This window comes from Tetrahymena thermophila (assembly GCF_000189635.1).
Source record: "Tetrahymena thermophila SB210 genomic scaffold scf_8254028, whole genome shotgun sequence".
NCBI lineage: Eukaryota > Ciliophora > Oligohymenophorea > Hymenostomatida > Tetrahymenidae > Tetrahymena > Tetrahymena thermophila.
Window position 1 is genome coordinate 323,520 of NW_002476022.1, and position 21,985 is coordinate 345,504.

Sequence of the window (21,985 nt, forward strand, 5' to 3'; positions counted from 1 at the left end):
AGAAAGAAAAAAAAAGTGAGTATTCAAATTTAATTAAAAAGGGGAAAATCATAATAAAATATAATTATTAATTGATCAAATTAAATAAATAATTTCACATTCTTTTTCATTTGGTAACTAACTAACTAACAATTGATCATACAATTGTTAAGAGCACAGTCAAAAATACTTTGAAACTGTTAAATCTCCTTCACAAATACACAACACTGAGCATTTTCTCAGGAATCCTTAAAATCTTCTATCCTCCGTGAACACTAAAGCACACGCGAAAATGATTGAAAACATGAAAAAACTAAAACAACTTGGCACTGGTAAAACTTCTGATGTTTTTCTTTACTAAAATAATCAGGGATAAAAGCTTGCTGTCAAGTAATTTAAATCTGAAATCGGTAAATAAATCCATGACTAAGAAGTCTCCATTCTTTGCGAATTGGACCACCCTAACATTATTTCCATGGTTTCCCACACATCTGATAACATCGCTTTTGAATTTGCCTCCAGCGGTGATATCTTCGATTATGCATTAAGCAAACCTTTCGAGCCTGAATTAGCCCGCTATTATATGATTTAATTAATTAACGTGCTTGATTATATCCACCAATAAAATATATGTCACAGAGATTTAAAACTTGAAAATCTCTTTTTGGATGAAAATTTCTAACTTAAGGTTGGTGATTTTGGTCTTTCAAGCTTCCTCAACTCTGCCTCTTCTTAAAATACCCTCTCTAAATAAGTCAGCTCTGAAGAAATGAGCCTTAATACTTCTTCAACTGAATGTTCCGATGCTAGTTCTGATGAAAGCCACTGGCTTTATGAAAGCGTAGGAACTGAAACTTACATGGCTCCTGAACTCATTAACAAGCAAAGATATCTTGGAGAACAAGTTGATATCTTTGCCTTTGGTGTAATCTTATTCAGTCTTATTCATGGATTCCCACCTTATCAAAGAATAGCCCATATCTCAGATCCTTTCTATAGGTATACATAAATTATTCATTATTTTATTAAGCTTGGTAGGTAGGATATTAGTATATTTCTAAATGTATCTATTTATCTATCTATCTACCTCCTTCAAGCAATTTTAAAACTGCCATTATCAATGAAAATGCTTCAAAATTAAAATCTAAAATATTGAACTCATTTTAAACTTTAAAAAATGACGTTTTATTTGGAGTTATTTTAGCATTTTTAAATACGCTCTTCTTCAAAATAATCTAAATATAGAAAGCCAGTTACTGCTATTAGAATTTTTATGTGCGCTGAATACATTTTTGTAATTTCGCAACATGCTTGAATTAATATTAAAAAGCAAATCTAAATTTAGCTTTGTTTTTCCAGCTGATTGGAAATAAAATTTAATAATTTAAATTTGTTTCTAAAGCAATATTAATTAAATTTATGAAAACTCTTCCATACATTTACTGATTAACAATACAAATAAATTTTCTTTTAAAGGCTGTTTTAAAAAATTATTATTTTTTCTCCTTTATTCATAATGAATTAGCCTATATTAACCATTAGATTATTATAATAACATTAGATTACTTATTGAAAAGAAGTATGCTAAATACTGGACTATTTTGGAAAAAAAGACCCATATCAAGTGCGAAAGTAGCTTCATTGATTTAATGAACAAACTTCTTGAACCTAATCCATAAAAGAGAATAACTCTTGAAGAAATTAAATGTCACCCTTGGATGCACGGTGAAATTTGCTCTCAAGAAGAACTTGTTTAATCCATGAAATTACGTCAAGCTGCTTTTGCTAAAAATTGAACATTTTGAAAATATTGATTTACTTATTCACTCATTCACTCACTCACTTACACTCTTTTCTATTTAGAAATAAAAACTTAATTTATTGTAAATTATTGAATGGCGAACCCTGCCTGTTTAAATTAAATAAATAATAATAATAACAACAACAACTCCTTAAATTATTACTGAAAAAATAATAAAGATTTAATAAATGACTGACTATTGACTTCCTAACTAACTTCCAACATATATAAAACTAATAAAATCACTATCTACTTTCTTCTTCAAGCTATCTTTGGACGATGCTATAAAAATTACTTATAATAAATAATACACATAATCTGATAATTCTAATATGATATAACAACGAAAACTCTTCTTCCTTACATAAATAAAACAAATTAAGTCTTTCAATTGTATATAGAGACTCATCTAAGTTGTTAATTAAGTAGCAGTTAAAGATAGATCAATTAAACTCTAGAAAAAACTTACATAAAACAAATAAATAATTAACAATTTTCAATCAAGTGTGAATAATGGTAGTAATTCATTTTAAAGCAGTAAGTTCTCAATTAAGGTATTGAGTTTTACTATCCTATATTGAAGCTGCATAACCATTTTGCACTTCAACATTTATATGAATAATTTAGTAACAAAAAATGGTAAAGAGTAATCAGGTAATTTATTGGTAAATAATGGTAAAAGGTAAACAAATAAATAAATAAAAGGTAATCTTTACTAACATCAAGCTCTTTCATATATTTTTCTTTATGACCATTGTTTTAATAACAATCAAGCATTCACACATACATACATAATTTTTGAATGATTAAATAAATACTAATTCAAATCAGGTCATATTTCAAAAAGAAAATTTATAATAAAGAAGCTTCTTTTAGTAAAAGGTACGTCATAATAAAGATTATTTTATTAAACCAAATGACGATCTATAATTATTACCGTTCATTTTAGTTAGCACCCCACACAACATCCACTAAGAAAGATGAGAGAATAATAAAGACTGCAATCTAATATAAAAAACAGAAGAATAGTCTTTGATGTTCTCTAGATTCTTTCATTAATTATTCTTTAAAAATTGTATTTATAATTTTTCAATTTCAGCTTTTATCTATCTATCTATCAGCTGCTTGTCATGGTCAATTTTGAATTTAATCTTAATTTTTATAATGAAAAAAAAATTGAGTCAAACATTTTTTTCTTTGTAAAAAAAAAAGTAAAATTGTAATAATGTAATATTGTGTAATGTGTATTATTCAAATTCATTCTTTTTATACGTAATGTCCAACACATTTTTTTATATATTTTATTTTTCAAATGGTAAAAAAAATTTTATATGAATTTATTCATTTCTTCTTTGTTATTTTTTTAAATAAGTTTTCAAATTCTTTCAGTCTTTACAAGTAAATACAGTCAGTACCATCATAATAATACATAACTATTTATCAAATGAATGTTAATTTATTATTTTTTAAATAAACTTTATTTAATTTTTAAATGTCAACTAAAAAACCTGATTATTTTTGTTATTTGATGATTTAAATGTTTGATTTTTCTTTAAAATATATTGAATTAAAATTATATAAGCTGCTAAATAAGTTTTAATTTATTAAACATGATTAATTTAATTAAAAATGTTTATTTTTTTATTTTTTCTAAGAATTAATTTAAAACCAAGTAACTTTCCAAAATAAAGTATAAAAGTCTCTTTAAAATATTTTAAATCCAATATTTGTAATTTTTTATTAATTATTTAGACTGATTACCTAAACATTAAAATTATAATTTTAATTTTAATTTTTAATCAAAATATACCTTAATTAATAATTATTTAAACTTACTATAATCTTTAACAAATTTTAAAAATGAAGTGCTTAGGCTAGTTCTGCTATTTACCAAAATTACTGATGAATTTTTTTATTGATCTTAAAAAATATTTTCTCTATTTATTTTTCCTATTTTTAGTAATTTTAGTTTATTTAAAATCAATCAGCATTAACTAAAAAAAAATTTTTTTAGATTTTAAACTCTGATTAAAAAGAATATTTTTCAAAAATATTTTATACAAATGAGTCTTAAACTCAAAAAAATTGATAAAAAAATATTTAAGCATTATAAATTGAAATAACTATCAAACAATATTTAAAATAAAATACTTAAAATTAAATTAATTAACTTAAGATTAAATAACTTAATATAATACAATTTAGATTAATTTATATTAACATTTAATGGGTAATATCATTTGCATAATTGCATTATCTTTAAATTATGCTATTACAAAAAATATAAATTTACTAATTCTATTATTTATTAGACATAAGACTATTTCAAGTGTTTTTAAATCAATACAAATATTTTGTGACTAATTTAAAAGTAGCAAAAGATCTTACATTTTTGAACTCTTATTAATTAAAATAAATAGCTTAACCATTTTAAGTTCAATAGAGAGATAAAGAGATAGATAGATAGAAAAATGAGGTAAATGATAATATTAATTGATAGATTTTTTATGAAAGTTTTGATAATCAATTAAATTTTTTTGTTTTTTTTAAAACTTTTTAGGAGGATAAATTTGAAGGTATTAATATAAAATTGAAAAATGAATGAATGAATTAAGAATGAATAGAGAGTATCAAACAAATTTGAAAGAAATACAATAATTTATTTATATAGTAAATGAAAGATAAATATAAATTATAAATAAATATAAATGTAAATTTTTTTTTGTTTTATAAAAATGAGTGCTTAGCTAACTAACTAAGCAACTAACGCAGACATACAACAACTAGCTTCACTTAACTTCCTAATTTTAACTATTGGTATTAATTATTTCTTCTTCCTTTTTTTCTTAATTATTTTGATTTTGGTTTATGCTTTCATTCTTTATTGAATTCATGCTTTAATGTTGGGAGTAAGCTTATTTATTTTCATGTTAAGAGTGCTCTTATTTTTAAGGTTATTTGGGTTAGTTTATTTGAGGTAAAGTTGTTGCTTGATTATTTTTCATCTTATTGTTTAAAAATTCAGTTTAACTATCTTATCTTTTATTTTTCATATTCTAACTCCCAAAACCATAGTGGGTTTATGAACCAGCTTTAGATGTTTATGAAAATACATTTGATGTTCCTTGTCTTGATGTATTTTATTTTTTTGTTGCTGTTGTTGTTGTAGGATAGTAGTTTTCCTAAGATGTATTATATGCTGTATTTAATTAGGATAGCTTCAAATTGGATGGTTTTTTTCTATTGATTTCTTTATGTTTTATATCAGCTATTGATTGCTAAGCAGATTAAAAAACTTATGTAAATTGTTTGCAAAGCTCATGTTCAGGCCCTAAATTTGTCTTAGCAAAATTGACTGCTTTTTCATAAGTCTATAAAGATTCTTCGTATCTTTTTAAGAATTCAAACTCTACACCCATATTATGATATGCAATAGATAACTTAGTAAATAAATCATCGCTTAATTCTTATTTGCTTTCTTAACCTTCTTAACTTTAATTATTTGCTTATACTTTTTTAAGCAGGTAACTATTATATTCGTCTTAAAGTAACACAATTGCAATTAAAATGTGTTCTAGAGCTTCATTGTGTCTATCCACATTTGAGAGTAGAGCACATAGATTTAAATGTGTATCTGCAAGTAGAACAGGATTACCTTATTTTAACTAAATTTCTTGAGCTTTTTGCAAATATATTATACCTGCCTTGATTTTATTTGTTTTTTTACAGTATTATGCCATATTATTATAAGTAATTGCTTTATAAAGGGCAGATCCTTGACATAAAATTTCTGCTTTCTTTAAAAAATCATAGCAAGAGTCGTTTTTATCTTTATTTAGACAAATCATGGCAATAATATTACAAATTTCACACAACTTTTCACTCGTTTTTTAATACTACTCGCTGTCTTCTCCGTAAACTTCCCTTTTCATGTTTAATACCTCTTCCAAAACATTAAGAGTATCTCCTAATTTCTACTACTACTGCAGCTCATCAGCCTTTTTTTCTAACTCTTTAATTCTTTCTTTTTCTTAGTTCATATTATTATTACTCATGTATTAGCGTTATATTTAAATTGATTTATTTAATTAATATAAACTTATTACTGCTTGCTATCTTTCTTCTTTTTAATAGTTCTAAATAGTATCTAATAAATAATTATAATAATTATTAATTATTAATTATTAATTCATTAATTTTTGTTTAGTTTTAGTGAATGCTGTCTTTTAGATTCAGTCAATACTCATAAAATTATAAAAAAGTTGTATATTTTTAAACGACTCTTAGTAAATAAAATACTGTCTGTCTTTCTTTGCTCTTTCAAATAATGAAATCTTAATTATAATATTTAAAATAAACAAGCTCAATAAATTTTGTATCTTAAATTTCTTTAATGCTACCAAAATTATTTAAATTTAATAATCTGAAAACTTAATAATTTTCTAAAATAATAAAAAATTATATTAGAAAAACAAAAAATTTTAATTTTTATTTAAAAAAAAAATTTTTTTAATTATATATGCAATTTGTATTTCATAAATCAGTTAATTAATTGTAGTTTGCTTTTAAAATTTTAATTTAATTGATATAAATGGCTTATGAATTAAATTAAAATAAATAAATGCATCTTCACAAGCCAGATTCATTAATTCATTTTTATTTTTTAAATAAAATGATTTTTTTACCAAAATTTTAAAAACAATAAAAGAAAAACAAATTAGAATTTTTTTATTTTATTTACATTCTGAATTTATTTATTGATATAAAGTACATTAATTATTTTTATAAAATTCAATTATTTTTCTAAATAATTTTGTCAAATAAAATTTGTTTGTTAAAATCATAAAAAAATCTGTATAATCTATCTTAAATAATAGAAATATATGAAATAATAATTTTAATAAAATATATAATATCATTTGATAATGAATATAAGTAATAAATCATTAAAAAAATTTTTTTTGGTAGAAATTATTTATTTTTTTACATTTTTTGCTTTTATCATTTAAATTTTAATTAATTTTTGCATATTCTGTTGATTTTTTTTATTTTTTTGTTTGGTTTACTTTGTTTTTAAGTATTTAATAAGTTTCTTTGCTTTATTTTATTTTTTTATTTTTTATTTCAAATCTATTTTTTTTATATTTGCTTTTTATTCTTTTTAATTTTTCTTCTTCTTTTTTTTCATTCTCTTGACTGACATATCTCAACTCTTTCTTACATAAGACTTAGCTTTTTAAAATTTCTCTTTTTTCTTTTTATAATGATTTTTAATTTTATACATATAGTGAGTCTCTTCAATTCGATTTTTCCTAAATATTTTTTTTTAAGGGAATAAGATTGAATGACTTTTAATTAAGTCGGACTGATCATTAATTGATCGCAGCAATCAAACATTGCAATCCGTGGGCGAGCACCACTATGAGATATGACGGTCTCATGTAAAAGGTTTTAAACTAGATTTTACTGCTATCCAATATGATTTTTTTGTATTGAATTTCATGTAAGTTTACAGCAGATAAGCAGCTTTTGTTAGGAATTGATGATGATTTAGGATTAAGCACAATGAACTGAGTTTCGCAGCAGTTCATTTTTGGATTAAAAACTTTTCCCTAGGCATTCTAAGTACCGTTAGGTACCCCTTTAAGTATGCGATTTTATTTGGAAAGAATGCCTTGATAGGTAAATGCTTAATATATCTGGATTAAAAAACTTTCATCAATACTTGTTTCTTAACAACTTAAAGAAATCTAGTCTCGCTATCTTTTTAATTAAAAATGTTTATGAAATTTTCATAAATTAAAAAAATTTAAAATCAAAAATATTCACAACAGATAGAAAACGAAATCAAAAAAATATTACAATCTATTTATTTTAATTGATATCTTAAAATATTCCTTCTTCTTAGCATCAGTAAAAAATCTGACCTAAAAAGCAAAAGCTTAGAAAACAAATAAATTCTATTCTAAAATAAAAAAAATATTTTTTTTTAAATTGATAAAAATAAAATAGTTTACTTGATTATAATAAAAAGTTATTTTAAAATATAAATTTAATGAAAATAATAATTTTAATAAATGCTTAAATATATGTAAGTTAGAATTTAAAAAATAAAAATATTATAAAGATTAATAATCAATAAGTGTTTATTAGGTTGTTTTTCTTTATTTAAAATTAACAATGATAATTAATTTTACTATCTTTTACTTAAATAAATTCATAAAAAATGCTTGATTTTAATTAATTTATTTATAACTTTTTTTTATTATTTCTTTCTTAACTAATTTATGTAAATAAATTTATTCATAAATTTTAACGGATTCTAAGATTGAAAAATAAATTAATAATTTGCGCAAAACAAATAAACTCTATCTTTATAAAAAAATATACAAACAATTTTAATAAGCATAATTCACAAAGAAAACAAAAAAATAAAATGAGTAAAATTAAGATTCATTCTCTCTAAAAGTTTTTAATAAAATTAATAAATGACTGAAGAGAAATATGGAATGTTGGCAAATATTCTTTGAATCTCTTAGGGCTATCTAATAATGCCACTTAGTTTTTATTTCAGGACAAGAATAATTTAAAGATAGCTGAAGATCTTAATATCAATTAATGATTTAGTCTCAACTATCATTGATGATATAAGATTTTTAAAGAATAAGAGAGTGTATCTTAAAAATTTAACTCATTTATAATAAAATTAGGATTATCTAAAATTTAACTTCACAAATCAAAAAACTTTTATCTTTGAAAAAAAGCAGTTACTAATCATAACTCTTTATTAGATTTATTTCTATTATTATTATTAATATTATTATTTTAATGGGATTTAATTCTTTCATCTAGGCATAATTAGTTATACTTCTTAACAAATTCGCTATAATAGCTTTTAAAATATTCTTCAAATTGTCTTTATTAATAAAATAAAAATTAGCTATAAATAAATAAATAATCAATCATACTTTTAAAATAAAAAAATTTCTACCAAAAAAAGCTTCATATTAAAAATAAAATATATATTTAAAGAACAAAGAATAACAATATAAATTTATATAGAGAATAAAAAATATTCATAAAATATAATAAGAAAAAATATATTGAGTTAATAAATAAAAAAAATTTTTTATTTCTATAAAAATGATAACAATAATTCAATCAAATAAAATAAATAATAAATACTTGTTTGTTAAAGAATATTTGAGCTTAGGTCTGGTTGGTGCTTCAGACATATTTGCAGCAATCTGAGATACTATTGAACCAAAAGGCAAGTGGTCTTTAATAAATAACTCTTTATCCCCTTTTTGTATTTATATTTTAATGGTATAAATTAATAAAATTTATCTTACTTGTCATAGGTCTTTTCATTCTTAGTCTTTAAATTCTTTGTGTGTACTACACTTCCTCTCTCTTTTGTAATTTACTTAATTGCTCTTTATTAGTTTTAATCATTAACTCAGTTCTTTACAAATTAACGATCTTTTTATTCTACAGCACAAACTACTCTAGATTTGCTTTATACACTTTAAGTTTATCATAGAATTCTTTCGTTTACTTTTTTATGTGTTATTCTATTAAATTTATTTTTTAAATATATATTAAAATTTTTTCTTTATTAATTGAAATATTTTATATTTAAAAATATTTGAATCAAGCTCTTAACTCTTATAAAAATATTTGAATCAAACTCTAAACACTTAAAAAAATATTTGAGTCAAACTCTAAAAAACATTTTTATCTTATTAAATTAAAAATTATTTTTAATAAATAATTTTAAAAATAAATGTTTATAAAAAATTAAAAATAAGTTAAGATTTTTTATTTAAAATAAGTTAAAATTTACTAATAAGTTTGATTTTAAGGTCTAATTCCAATTTAACTGCTTTTTAGTTAATCCTCTAATGTATTTCTTCGCTGCCATATTTTATTTTAAAGTTAGGAGGCAATATAAAAAGATCCCCTATAGTGAAAACAAATTATTTTTAAATGATAAAGTTTTTGAATAAATAATAATAAGTACTGTGAACTGTAAAAGGAAGAAGTATTTCGCTCTGAGATTAAACTAAACTTTAAGCAAACTGCTAAGTAAATGATGTATTCGATCTATTTCCTTTTAGAATATGCTTTTGAGTCTAAGTATTTGTTTAATCATTTGCACTTTTTAACTAATCAGGATCTATATACATTTAATTACTGTAATCATTAGTGATGGACATAATATTAGGTATTATTTTCCTTTTTATAATAAAAAATTAATAAACTTGAATATATTTCTAAAAATTATTTACAAATTATTTTGAGTAAATTATTTTGCTTCATTAATTCCTATATTTAAAAGCTTTTAAATAGACTTATTTTATTTAAATTATTTGAAGTCAAAAGAGCTTGCTGGCAAAATAGAAGATCGTTAAGCATTTAATTGTGTTTCCTCTGCACTAATCTTGCTTACTTTTGATTATATTTACAAAATGAATAAAAATATATGCACAAATATATTTTTACCTTCAAATGATTACTGTCCACCAAATTTAAATTGTGACTTGATCATCCTGGTAATTTCGTTATCTTATAATTTAAAGGTAGAAGTCATATAGTGATCCCATTTATCAGAGTAAATTCTAATTTAAGATAGTTGCTAATGTTGACACCACAAAATAAATTTTTAAATGCTATTTATAAAAATTAGTAAGTTAAAATTGGCAATTAGTTTTAATTAAATTAAAGATTTTTTTAATTTAGATTTTTTTTTTGAATTTAAGGTTTTTGTTTTAAAATAAGTTTGAATTAACTTTTTTATTTGATTTAACATGAAAGCGATCCTTAGTTTTGTGATTTTCTATATTTTTTATACTAGAAAATGCCTACAAATTATTGAGCAAGCTTCTCTCTTTTTTTTACTATTTCTTTTGGTGACAAATCTTAAGATGACTCTTTAAAAAAACAATTTAACTTTATAGCTCATTTTTGCAATAGTTTTTTTATTCAAGATGTAATTTCTAAAGTACCTCTGAATTTATGTTGCACATAAATTTTTTCTAAACATATTTTTTTTCCTTTCTAATGCATGATATTTTAAATCACCAAACAACTTTAAAATTTATTCTGCTGTTAATAAAGTAATTAAATTTTTCTTTTTTGTCTGTAAATACTTATTCAGTTCTTATTTTTATTAAAGAATTTCTATAAAACTTTTTCTTCTTTTATCTAATTATTCTTAGTATTTGCTTATCTTTTGTCTCAATAAATCTTCGCTTGTTAGTATTGCTTTCAAAGTTTTTTCTTTAAGGACTAGAGAGTTTTCTTATAGTTTTTATAGCTTTTGCTCTTTTGACAATATGGGTTTCTTTTTTAAGCTCATTTCATGCAATATTTTATCTATATCTTTGTGAATTTTTATAGTTTTTTCTCCGTTTTTTTAAATTTATTTAATATTTTTCAGCTATGAGCAATAATCAGGGAATTTTATCATACACTCTTTTTTAAAATATTAATTTTGCTTATAAATTTCATATTAAAATTGATCTTGATCTACTTCTGTTTATTCTTGCTTCGTTATTGATCTTAATTTGGTTATTTATTCAAAAGAAAATTTTTTCTGAGAATCTTTAGCGTTCCTTGTAGTTTAGGAATAAAATTTGTTGTTCTGAGTTTTATTTTAATTAGAATTAATAGGATCGCTCAATAGATATATCATGTGCTCTTGCTCTTAATTTTTTTCTATTATATCTAAATACTCTTTCTTTAATAAGATCTAACGCAATTTTTCTTTGTCATTAGAACATAACTCTGCTTCTTTTTATAACTATTGAGATAGCTCAGAATCTTCAACATATTATTAGCTAATTTTCTAAAATAACTTTTTAAATTTTCTTTAAGATTCAATTGAAATCTAATTTTCCTAAAGCTTTTTAAAAGAAAGATATTCTAAAGAATTTTTATTTTGTTAACTAAGTATAGACGAAATTGTATCACATTTATTTAAAGGAAAGTAATTTGGATCTTTTTATTCTTTTTAGATTATTAAATCTGAAATCTTATCAAAGTTATACGAAGCAAGGAATCCCTAATCTTCATCTATCTCATTTATTTGAATTTCCTGACTGATGTTTGATATCAAGTTCTTTTTATATTACCTACTCTAATTTTAAAGTTCTTCTTTTAGTTTTTGTTAGTGTTAAATCTCTTTAAACTTTTTAATTAACTTTTCTCTTTCTTAATCTGTTTTCCATTAACACCTGCTCAAATATTCTAAAACTTCTGATTATTCTTATTCTTCTTTTTTTTCAGCAAAGCTTCTCGTTGAGTAGAATGATGATATTCTATTTTTATTAATTTAATACATTTACTTAATTTAAGATTTATTTTGCTAGTTAAGATTTTGATTATTAATTTTTTCTAAAACTTATTCATTTTATTTTTATTCACTTTAATTTTACTCATAAAACTATTTCATGGTTTATTCAAAAGACTTGTTTATTGATCTTTAGGAATTAGGCAAGTTATTTTCTTCAGTTTTTTTTATAACGAATTACTCTAACTATCCTGTGTCATTCAAATTGAAAGAAGTTTTTCTAGCAGTTGATATGTCTTAATCTTTCGAATCAATTGAGAATTAAAGAACATTCTTCTAGATAGTTTTATGTTTACTATAGTCTTTTAAATCTTGACTTTTCATAGTTATTGATTGTTATGTATATTTTTCACCAATGTCATTTTAGGTTCCGATTTTAGTTTAATTTTATGATTATTTTTATGTTGTCTCAACAGTTTTAGTTTCCTCTATTTATTGCATCATCAAGCCAAATTTAGTTTTCTTATCTGTGCTGAAATAATCTTTTTAAGGTTATTATTTCATATCATGAGCTGATTTATTAATTTACAGATCAATTAATTTTTTGTGTCTTGATGTTAAGCTATGAATATTCTAACTAGAATAAATGTTGTTTTTATCAAGATTAATTTTATTTTTGCTTCCAAAATAATAATGATTTTTTTAGTTGTTTGACTTATTGCTTACAGTTTAAGTATTTTAATTGATATCTATACGATTCTATATTGATGTTGAAGATGCTACATCTTATTATGGTTATAAGGAATATAAAGAAAAATTAGCCTCTTGTTAAGAGGCTTGCTAACTTTCATAATTTTTTATTGCATTTTAAAAATTTAAGTTGCTTGTTTAGTTGATAGGTTCATTTAATTTATTAATAGAAGCTATATAATTTTATGAATCACTATTAGCTTAAAATCCTTTTGGTGATTTATTTGATATTTATATTTATTCGTCTTAAAAATTAAACTTTTATTAACTAGAATTATATTTTGCCAACTATGATTTAGGAGTTTCTGGATTTTATTAAATTTTCGGACTAAAAACACTAGATCTATTTCTTGAGCTCTAGGAGCCTTTCCTTTCTAAACTATTATATATAGTAGCTTTTCTTTTAGTGTACTACCTAATTAAATCTATTTAACCTTTTAATTCTGATTAAACAAACTTTATGTATCTTTAATAGTATTTTGATTCAGTAAGTTTAAATTATTTTTTTGAAGCACAAACAACTGTTGTAAAGTTAAGTCCACAGTCAACATCTAGGATAAAGTAATTTAGAAATTATTCAACCAATTTAGGTTCTTAAACATCAAAAATATACTATTTTATATAAAAGAAATATTTTTAATATTTCAAGAATAATTTCATGTAAAATTTTTATTTATTTAAAAATAATAATTAATTTGTTAATTCTTCTAATTAAAATAGCACTTAATAATAAAAATACTTATTTGACATAAATAATTTTTCCAAATGCTTATAATAAAATTTAACTATGTCGTTGTTGTTTTAGTTTGTTTTTAAATTATTTGAATTAATTAAAAATTTTTACAAATTCATCTTGTTTTAAAGTTTTTCTTAGATCAGGATGACCTAAACATTCTTAAGAATTATCTCCCCAAGTAAAGAGTCGTCCAAACTTATCTATAGCTGCACAATGAGAGTATTTTCCAGAAATCTTAATGAAATTAACATCTTAATTTTAAATCTTGATATCAAATAAAATGGGCCTATATTCTTCTGAATTTTATGATTTTGGCTTTTTTCCAGTTTAGTCTACAAATTTATCAGAAGCATTTCCTATACCCCAAGTATATAAGTATCCATCTCTAGTCAAAGCAACTGTCTCTTTAAATGTGCAACAAACTTAAATAATAAATTCTTCTTTTAATTGTTCAACCTATTTAAAATTCTGTTCATAAATTATTAGATTATAATTTATTTTACTTTCTTTGGTGTTTTCTGTATTTCTTGTCTCATCAATGCCTATTAATAAGGATGACCTAATTTTCCATCTAAAAAGAGTTTAAAAACTAATGAAAATATTAAAATAAAATACATTGAGGATCTCCCCAAGTATAAACCTAGCCTTAATTATCCCAAGCAGCACAGTGATCTTTGCTACAAGATATACCTTCAACTTTTATAGTCTTTTTAATTCATAAATTATTAGAAAAAAACAAAAATTTTTATTACATTAAAAAATGGCATTATCTAAGGTTCAATTATCTCCTTTTCCTTCTAGCCTATTCCCATTTTATTATTTTAATTCAGACCAAAACAAACTATGTGCTTATTGTCTAAAACTCCACAAAACGAAAAATTCGTACCTGCTGAAACTAAAGATACTTTAGGGTAATCATATAATAAATCATTTAGCAATTATTTTTGTTGGGATGATATTAATGCTGATTAAAATGACATTTAAGAAAATATTCTTGATTATCTTTTTTTATGAGCAAGTTTAGCTTTTATTAACACTTCATCAGTTATGCTTAATGGAAATAGTTATTCTTCTTGATTTTATTTAACACTAATTCCACATTTGTATTAAGAGATATTTCCCCAACAGTATAATTTGCCATTTTCTAATAAAAAAAATTTTTTTTAATATGATGTATTTCATTAAAATTTACCATCAACTGCAAGTACATTCTTCTATCCACAACTCACATCTTAGAAATTAACTTTTGATTTTAGTTAATTTACAGCTTTTAACTTTAATTAAATTCTTATTTTTTCGTCTATTATTGAATATTAAAAAAACCATTTAAACTTTTTTGTGTTAGATGAATAGAAATGGTTAATAATAAATATTTTTTACTTATTCCTAATTATCCATCAATTCCAGCTCCAAAACTCCATGCCTATCCATTTTCTTATTCAATAAATTACAATAAATTATATAAATTTAAATATATCCTGTATTTTTATATTATTTAAAAATAGTAAATTAATTACTATCTAAAACAACTGCAAAGTCTTATCCGCAATTAACATTTCTAAATTATTATTTTTTCCTTATGGATTTATTCTTAGCTCTTTTCTCCTCACCTTCATCTGACATAGAAGGCTAATAAGAGAAGTTCCTTTTTATTTTTTCTTTTTATTTGTCCTCATTTACTTAATTTTCATCAGGTTAAATGTGATAAAATATCCTAAAAGTTAATACAATTATTAAGCAAGCAACAAACAAAATTTATTTAAAAAAATATATTTAAATCTTCTCTAAAATACCTGTTTTGAGATTTTATTTTCTACTCTAAGCACTCTTGTTGTGGTAAAGTTCCTATATAAAATACTAAAAATAGAATTAAATTAATTTTTTAAAATGTCTTAATTCTACTTGTAGTCATATTTGTATCCTCTTAATTAAAATTAATAAATTTGAATAAATAATCAAGTAAATATTTCTTTCAAATTAAAATTTACAGTTTTTTAATTCTAAAAATTTTAGAGAAGGAATCAAAATTCAAGATTTAACATTCTTAACAACTCTATACTAGATTTTAAACTTTTTATCTAATATCTCTTACTTAATTTAAATTAAAAACAACAAAATTTTTAATTAACTTTTAACAAAAAATAAAAATCGAAACAAAATCCAATAAGGTTACCTTTAAAAAGGGTACGTTTTTATGTAAAAATAGAATTTATTTAAAGGTGTATGATTTAAATTAATTACTGCCTAGCAAATAACCTTTTTTTTTGGACTGACATATAAATTATTACTTATTTACTGTTCTGCATAAACAAAAACTTATTCTATAGAATCATAAATAAAAGTATTATTCTTGTTAAATAGTAATTCAAATTGCATTTACTTAAAAATATTTTCTAACTGTTATTATTCATTTTTTATTCTTTTTAATTTTTAAAATTTAATTAAAAATATTTTTTGATTTAATATTTAGGCATGCAATGTAAATTAAGAAAGAGAAAGGAATATTTTCAGTAATTAAAATAAAAATGAGCTTGTTTCAACCTCTGATTTAAATATAAAAAAATAAAAGTTTAATCAAATATTTTTTTTTTTATAATCAAGATTGAAAAATCTGACTCAGTTATTTTTTTCAAGTTTCATTAGAAATTTAATTAGGCATCAATTATTTATAATATAAAAATAAGCAAATTGAAGAAATTTGAAGAAAAAAAAAAGTAAATTTCAAAAAATGTTTTTTTTAACTTTTGAAAAATTTATTGTTCATTTAACAAGAGAAGCACAGATTATTTAATATGATAAATTACCAACAAAATTATAAAAAAGAAATCTAAAAATATTTAAAATGTTATTTTTTCAAATACAAATAAAAATTTCTAGGTATAAATGGATAGGTTTTTATTATCCAAATAAAAATTTATTTATTTAGCCATATAAATTGTAAGGTAAAAATTCTAACTTGTTTGGTTACTTTAGGATAAATATTATTATAGGTTTTAATTGTAAATAAATTTTTTATGAAAAATGTATTGATTACCAATTAGATATCCCTATATATAATCGCTTTAATAAATACTCACTATTAATAAATAAAAACTAAGGAGGAATAGTTATTATAATAATAATAATTAATAATTTAAGAAGAAAAAATAAATTTATTAATTAAGTTTCATGAAAAATACTTATTTATTGGAAAAGCCATCTCAGAAATAATTTGATTTCTAATAATTACCCATCTAAATTCAAGAAAAATTATATTAGAATGAATTAAAACTGAAATCTTAGAATTATGATGAGATAAAAATAGCTTTTTTACACCAAGAAAGTTTTGATTCAGTGAGTTATTGTCACAATTAAAGTTATTTCTAAAGTAGAGAAAATTTTGCTGAACTAGAAAAAGAGGTTCTAAGAATTAGCCCAATTGAATTATGCTAAGGTTTATTTAAAATTTATTTGAAAGAAGAAATATTAAATTGCTAAAAAGAAGATGAAGATAAACTAAATTAAAATAAAATAATGAATGAATGAATGAATGAATAATATATAGCTAAATCTCTCTTTAAAATAAATTAATAAAATTGAAAATACATTTTATTAAATATTAATTATTGCTTGAATTTTTAATTCAATAATAGTTTTTTTAATCAATTATAAAGATATTTCATAACATCTCTAGCATAATTAGTATGAGCTAGACCTGCATCCGCAAGTGCAGAACTAAGTCTATATCTCATATCTTTCATTAGCTGATTAACACTATAACCATGGACTTTAGTGAGCTCAACTTTATCAGCTTTATCTAATTAGGTTTACTGTTTAATAACCAGTGCTTTGGTTGGTTTCTTAAGTCTGTTAAAATCTGCCTCAACTTTTGGACGAAATTAATAATTTTCAATAGCCTACTCTATTCTCTCTTCATTTAACTATTTTTATTTCTCTATAAGCTCCTTTTAGTATGCTTTCATTTATATTTTTTCAAGTTCATAATCCTATCTAACTTGTACTTTATCTTTATTTTTAAGAACTATCTCTTTTTACTCTTAAAGTTACTATTTACGTTTTTCTTCTTCAATATATCTTTATTTCTCTTCCTTTATTTTCTTCTAATTTTCATATTCCAACTTTTTTTATCATCACAAAAATAAATAAATAAAAACCATCGAAAATAATTTACAGCTTTTTGTTTAGATTCCTTGCATCTCTAATCATAAATTTCTTTCTTCTTCTTTTCTTCTAACTACCTTTCTTCTTCTAGCTATTTTTATATTTCTAACTTTTACTGCTTTTTATGATTAAAAAGCATTCTCTTTTACTCTAACTCTTCTTAAATTCTTGCTTATTCAATTTGAGTTTACAGTTTTTCTGCATTTCTTCTATTTTCTTCAATTTTTTGTGCTAGCATGTCTTAAATTTGTTATTCTGCCTTTCTCTTAAGTTCTCTCCTTTCTGAGAGGTAATTTCTGTATAAGGAATCTAGCTTCTATTGCTTATACTCACTATTTTATAAAATACTATCCATAACTTCTAACACCAATTTTTTAACTTTTGGAAAGTGCAACGATAGTCTTTCCATGTAAAAATCTCTTTCCTTGCCTTTCATATTATAACACTTATATATATGCTTAAACTCTTCTAAATTTTCATTCAACCTAAAAAACTCTGGTGGTTCTGTTCTCCCTTTATTTTCATACTCTTCTTCAAGTTTTTAAATTTCTAAATCATATCTTTCATTCATTAACCTAAGAGCTATTTATTAAAAATTAAACATATATATTTATATATTAAAAATAGTATTCCAAGCTTATTTTACCTTTTTTATATTAAACAAGCAATTTTTTTTCTTCAATAACTACTTCACCATCTCCTTAAAAAACTTTCAAATAATTGATAATTTCGTCTTCATCCTACTCACTATTATCATTTTCTAAGAGCAATTACAATTTCGGTTTAGACGTGCTTGTAACAGATAATGCATCATCATTTTATAATAAAAATTCTTATTGTTTATCTCCAACAATATCATCTAAAATTGCTTCTTAATCTAATCTATAATTTTCCATTTGCATTTATTTATTTGTTTTTAATATTTCATAATCCTAATTAACAATTTCTTTACTTTAAAGTAAAAACTTCTTTATATCTTAGTAAAGTTCATGTAGAGTTTTGAAATCTATTTATTTATTTGATTTTATTTTTTACACAATATCTCTAAAATTTCTCACTTAATACCAAATATTTAGCTACAAATTATCACGCTGAGAGATTAACTTTTCATTTAAGCTAAAAAAGTTTTTATTATGATCCTCTTTCTCTTCTTCAAACTATTCCATTAGCTTCAAAGGCCCTATTAATTTATCTATTTATATGCAAGTGTAACCAATGTCATTTGTTAGCGATTTTTCTAATTTATTCATCTTAAGCATATCTTTTTACCATTCTAGCTTATGAGCAGCAAGTTAATTTTTTTTTTTTATTTCCTAAGATGCTTTCTTAAATTTTGTAAGTTTTTCTAAGAATTGCAAAGAATCTTGCTCTTATTCTTTGAAAGAAGCTTTTATGCTTTTCATATGAAACAAATACAATTATTAATTAATATTAATAATAAGTATTGAATTTGTGTTTTAGCATAATTTGCAAAAACCAGATCTCTAAAACAATCAATTATATTTTAAAAATTTGATATTTAAAAATTTTTTTAATTAATCAGTAAATACTAATTGAAACAAACACAAACTGAAAATTATTTTTTTATTTTTAAAAAAATTAAATTATCTTTAATTTAACACTAATAAAATAAATAAATAAATAAATAAGTACAATAATTTAATTTATGCCTTATTCTAAAATCTTATTGGTTTTGAATTTTTTGAAATTTGTCAACAAAATAAGCATATTTATTTTCAGTATAAAAAAAAATTTAATATTATATAATTATTTTAATTTATTTTAGATAATATGTATTATTTGATTGCATATTTTGTTATAAGTTAATAATTTACATTTTTTTTTTTTAATTTTTTTTAATTTATTTTTTTTTTTTCAGTTGAAATATTAATAAAACCAATAAAACAAGATGATTTTTTTCTTATTTTTTTGGTATGAATTGGATTTGTTTCATTCGTTACATTATAAAATAACATCTATATACTAATTAGGCTTTTTTTGGTCTGTTAAAAATTATGGAGGAATAACTTAAGCTCTTAGATAATCAATAGATTAACTATAGTTACCACTCTAAAGAAATTAAAAATGAGTTTTAGCTTTAGTATTATTTTCATCTTACTAATAACTTAGCTAACTTCTATTATTTATATCTCTGTAATTAATATTATTATTTATTTTGTTAATAGAAATAACATGAGTTGATTTACACTTTTTTTAAAAAATACTTTAGTCATGAAAATCCAAACAATTTTAATTTTATTAAGTTTTATTAAAATCAAAATATTGTTATTTTTGTAAAGAAAGTATATCTATAGATTTCTTTTAAGGTAAAAAGTTACTCTCTTAAAATTATTTCTCTTAGATTATTTCATTTTAGTTTTATATTTGTTATAATTTACTATTTAAAGATATTTGTCGTGGTTTAGATTCTTCATCATTTACTTTATCATCACGAATAAAAATATTATCATTCTATTGTTATTTATTAGCCTATTAATAGCCAAATAATTCTAACATTTTTAACCTCTCTGCACTATTTAAATCACCAGCTATATCATTCTGAGAGTTTTCTCTGAAAGCAGCTGGTGTTATTTACTTTGATCTTAGATAATTAATCCATTAAGAAACCTAATCACTGTCAATGTTTTATGGTTGTTGTTATTATTGATAAAAATTATCATTTTATTAATAAGAGGTATTTTAATTTGCTACAGGACCATTATGCTGGTTATGTAAATTAGAGTATGTTTCTTATCTGTGATAAACTGAATTATCAAAATTATTTTATTATGAAACCTATATCTGCTAAGGCAGATTTTCCCCAATGAGGTTTAACTAATTTTATATATTATTTTCAGTTTAATTTTTATCATCTTAATTTTAATTTTCTTCGTTCAACTAATTTTTATCATAATTAAATATCTACCACTTGACCACATGCTCAAATAAGCAATTTTCTTTGAAGGACTGAATCATACCAATAAAGAAACCTGAAGCAAAAACAAATATAATAAATAAAGCAACAAATTTTAGAGTTTCATCATAGTTGATAATAGCTTGATTTGAAGAAGCTATTGTCAAAGCTATGTCTATAATAAATAAAATTAACATCCCAAATGAAATAACAAAAAATGTAGTGAATATAATAGTAATTATTGCCCCAGTTTGATTTTATTTCAATGAATATCTCAAGTTTAACTTCTTTTTCTATTCGCATTTTATCTGATATTTATAATTGCATATTTCACACTTAGCTAAAAAAATATTTTAACCCCTAGAAACAATCCAAGTTTTTAAGCATTGCTCATGAATATATTAGCATGATCCTGAACAAAGACATGGATAAATAAGTTCTCCTTTTTCTTACACAACAGATTCTCCTTCAAAGCACACTTTACAGATTCTTTCGATAATTTTATTTTAAGAAGCATCATTTTAATGTTAGCTATTTAATTGTTATTCTTGGGCTTATTTCCTCTATTCAAGAATATTTATCACCTCAGAGGGATCATTATAATATATCTTAAATCCATTAAATGAAATTTCATTTTAATTGTTTTACTAAATCTAAGATATTTAATTTGTTTCATCTAAATTTCCTAATTGCTAAGCATAGTGTATCATACTATTAGGATTTTACTAAATTTCAATTTGTTCCTTAGTTTCTTCATTTTCATCGATTTCAATGTTATTCATTACCTGATTCTCAATTTACACTTGATAAAATTAATTATTAAAAAATAATCAATATTACATATTTAAATTATTGATCTAAATAATTAATTAATAATAATCAATCAAATATTTTTAATAAGTAAATTTTGCTTAAATTAATATTTATCCATTACAGAATAATATTTCCGTTAATATTTAAAAGCAGCTATTACTAGCTTATCAAACATATTTTTATACCACTGCTGCTAAAACTTTAAATAAAAGTTTAAGAAGAAAAGAAATTCATTAAAAATTAAACTTATTAAAACTTTTCATCAATTAATCAAATTAAAATAATATTTTTTCTGGGGTTGGGGTTGGGGTTGGGGTTGGGGTTGGGGTTGGGGTTGGGGTTGGGGTTGGGGTTGGGGTTGGGGTTGGGGTTGGGGTTGGGGTTGGGGTTGGGGTTGGGGTTGGGGTTGGGGTTGGGGTTGGGGTTGGGGTTGGGGTTGGGGTTGGGGTTGGGGTTGGGGTTGGGGTTGGGGTTGGGGTTGGGGTTGGGGTTGGGGTTGGGGTTGGGGTTGGGGTTGGGGTTGGGGTTGGGGTTGGG

General features: G+C 22.4%; 6 protein-coding genes across 6 annotated transcripts; 1 reads left to right on the top strand and 5 right to left on the bottom strand. All coding sequences in view use genetic code 6, as the record gives it.

The window, feature by feature from the left end:
• Positions 1-271: 271 nt before the first annotated feature.
• On the top strand, positions 272-1,775 carry TTHERM_00670900 (protein kinase; the record flags this gene model as incomplete). Its single annotated transcript, XM_001026411.3, has 2 exons — positions 272-978; positions 1,541-1,775. The coding sequence occupies 2 exons, from the start codon at positions 272-274 to the stop codon at positions 1,773-1,775; spliced, it is 942 nt and encodes a 313-aa protein (XP_001026411.2).
• A 2,794-nt stretch (positions 1,776-4,569) lies between these two features.
• TTHERM_00670910 (tetratricopeptide repeat protein) lies at positions 4,570-6,009 on the bottom strand (the record flags this gene model as incomplete). Its single annotated transcript, XM_001026412.2, has 1 exon — positions 4,570-6,009. Exon 1 carries the CDS (start codon positions 5,971-5,973, stop codon positions 4,570-4,572), a length of 1,404 nt encoding a protein of 467 aa, XP_001026412.2. The 5' UTR covers positions 5,974-6,009.
• Positions 6,010-7,149: 1,140 nt separating this feature from the next.
• Positions 7,150-7,371, bottom strand: TTHERM_000670919 (transmembrane protein, putative; the record flags this gene model as incomplete). Its single annotated transcript, XM_012800671.1, has 1 exon — positions 7,150-7,371. The coding sequence occupies one exon, from the start codon at positions 7,369-7,371 to the stop codon at positions 7,150-7,152; it is 222 nt and encodes a 73-aa protein (XP_012656125.1).
• Positions 7,372-8,554: 1,183 nt separating this feature from the next.
• TTHERM_00670920 (hypothetical protein) lies at positions 8,555-15,472 on the bottom strand (the record flags this gene model as incomplete). The annotated part of the gene is made up of 17 exons (XM_001026413.3): positions 8,555-8,696; positions 8,966-9,083; positions 9,133-9,354; positions 9,627-9,743; positions 9,804-10,018; positions 10,072-10,231; positions 10,286-10,452; positions 10,789-13,436; positions 13,669-14,016; positions 14,064-14,102; positions 14,176-14,256; positions 14,313-14,704; positions 14,753-14,860; positions 14,941-14,994; positions 15,078-15,274; positions 15,354-15,405; positions 15,463-15,472. The coding sequence occupies 17 exons, from the start codon at positions 15,470-15,472 to the stop codon at positions 8,555-8,557; spliced, it is 5,070 nt and encodes a 1,689-aa protein (XP_001026413.3).
• A 1,729-nt stretch (positions 15,473-17,201) lies between these two features.
• TTHERM_00670929 (DNA double-strand break repair rad50 ATPase, putative) lies at positions 17,202-19,124 on the bottom strand (the record flags this gene model as incomplete). The annotated part of the gene is made up of 3 exons (XM_001471001.2): positions 17,202-17,678; positions 17,732-18,303; positions 18,368-19,124. 3 exons carry the CDS (start codon positions 19,122-19,124, stop codon positions 17,202-17,204), a joined length of 1,806 nt encoding a protein of 601 aa, XP_001471051.2.
• Positions 19,125-19,671: 547 nt separating this feature from the next.
• TTHERM_00670930 (RING-variant domain protein) lies at positions 19,672-21,444 on the bottom strand (the record flags this gene model as incomplete). Its single annotated transcript, XM_001026414.3, has 1 exon — positions 19,672-21,444. A coding segment is annotated over one exon (1,773 nt), but the record flags the coding sequence as incomplete, so codon positions are not given.
• Between the last annotated feature and the right edge of the window lie 541 nt (positions 21,445-21,985).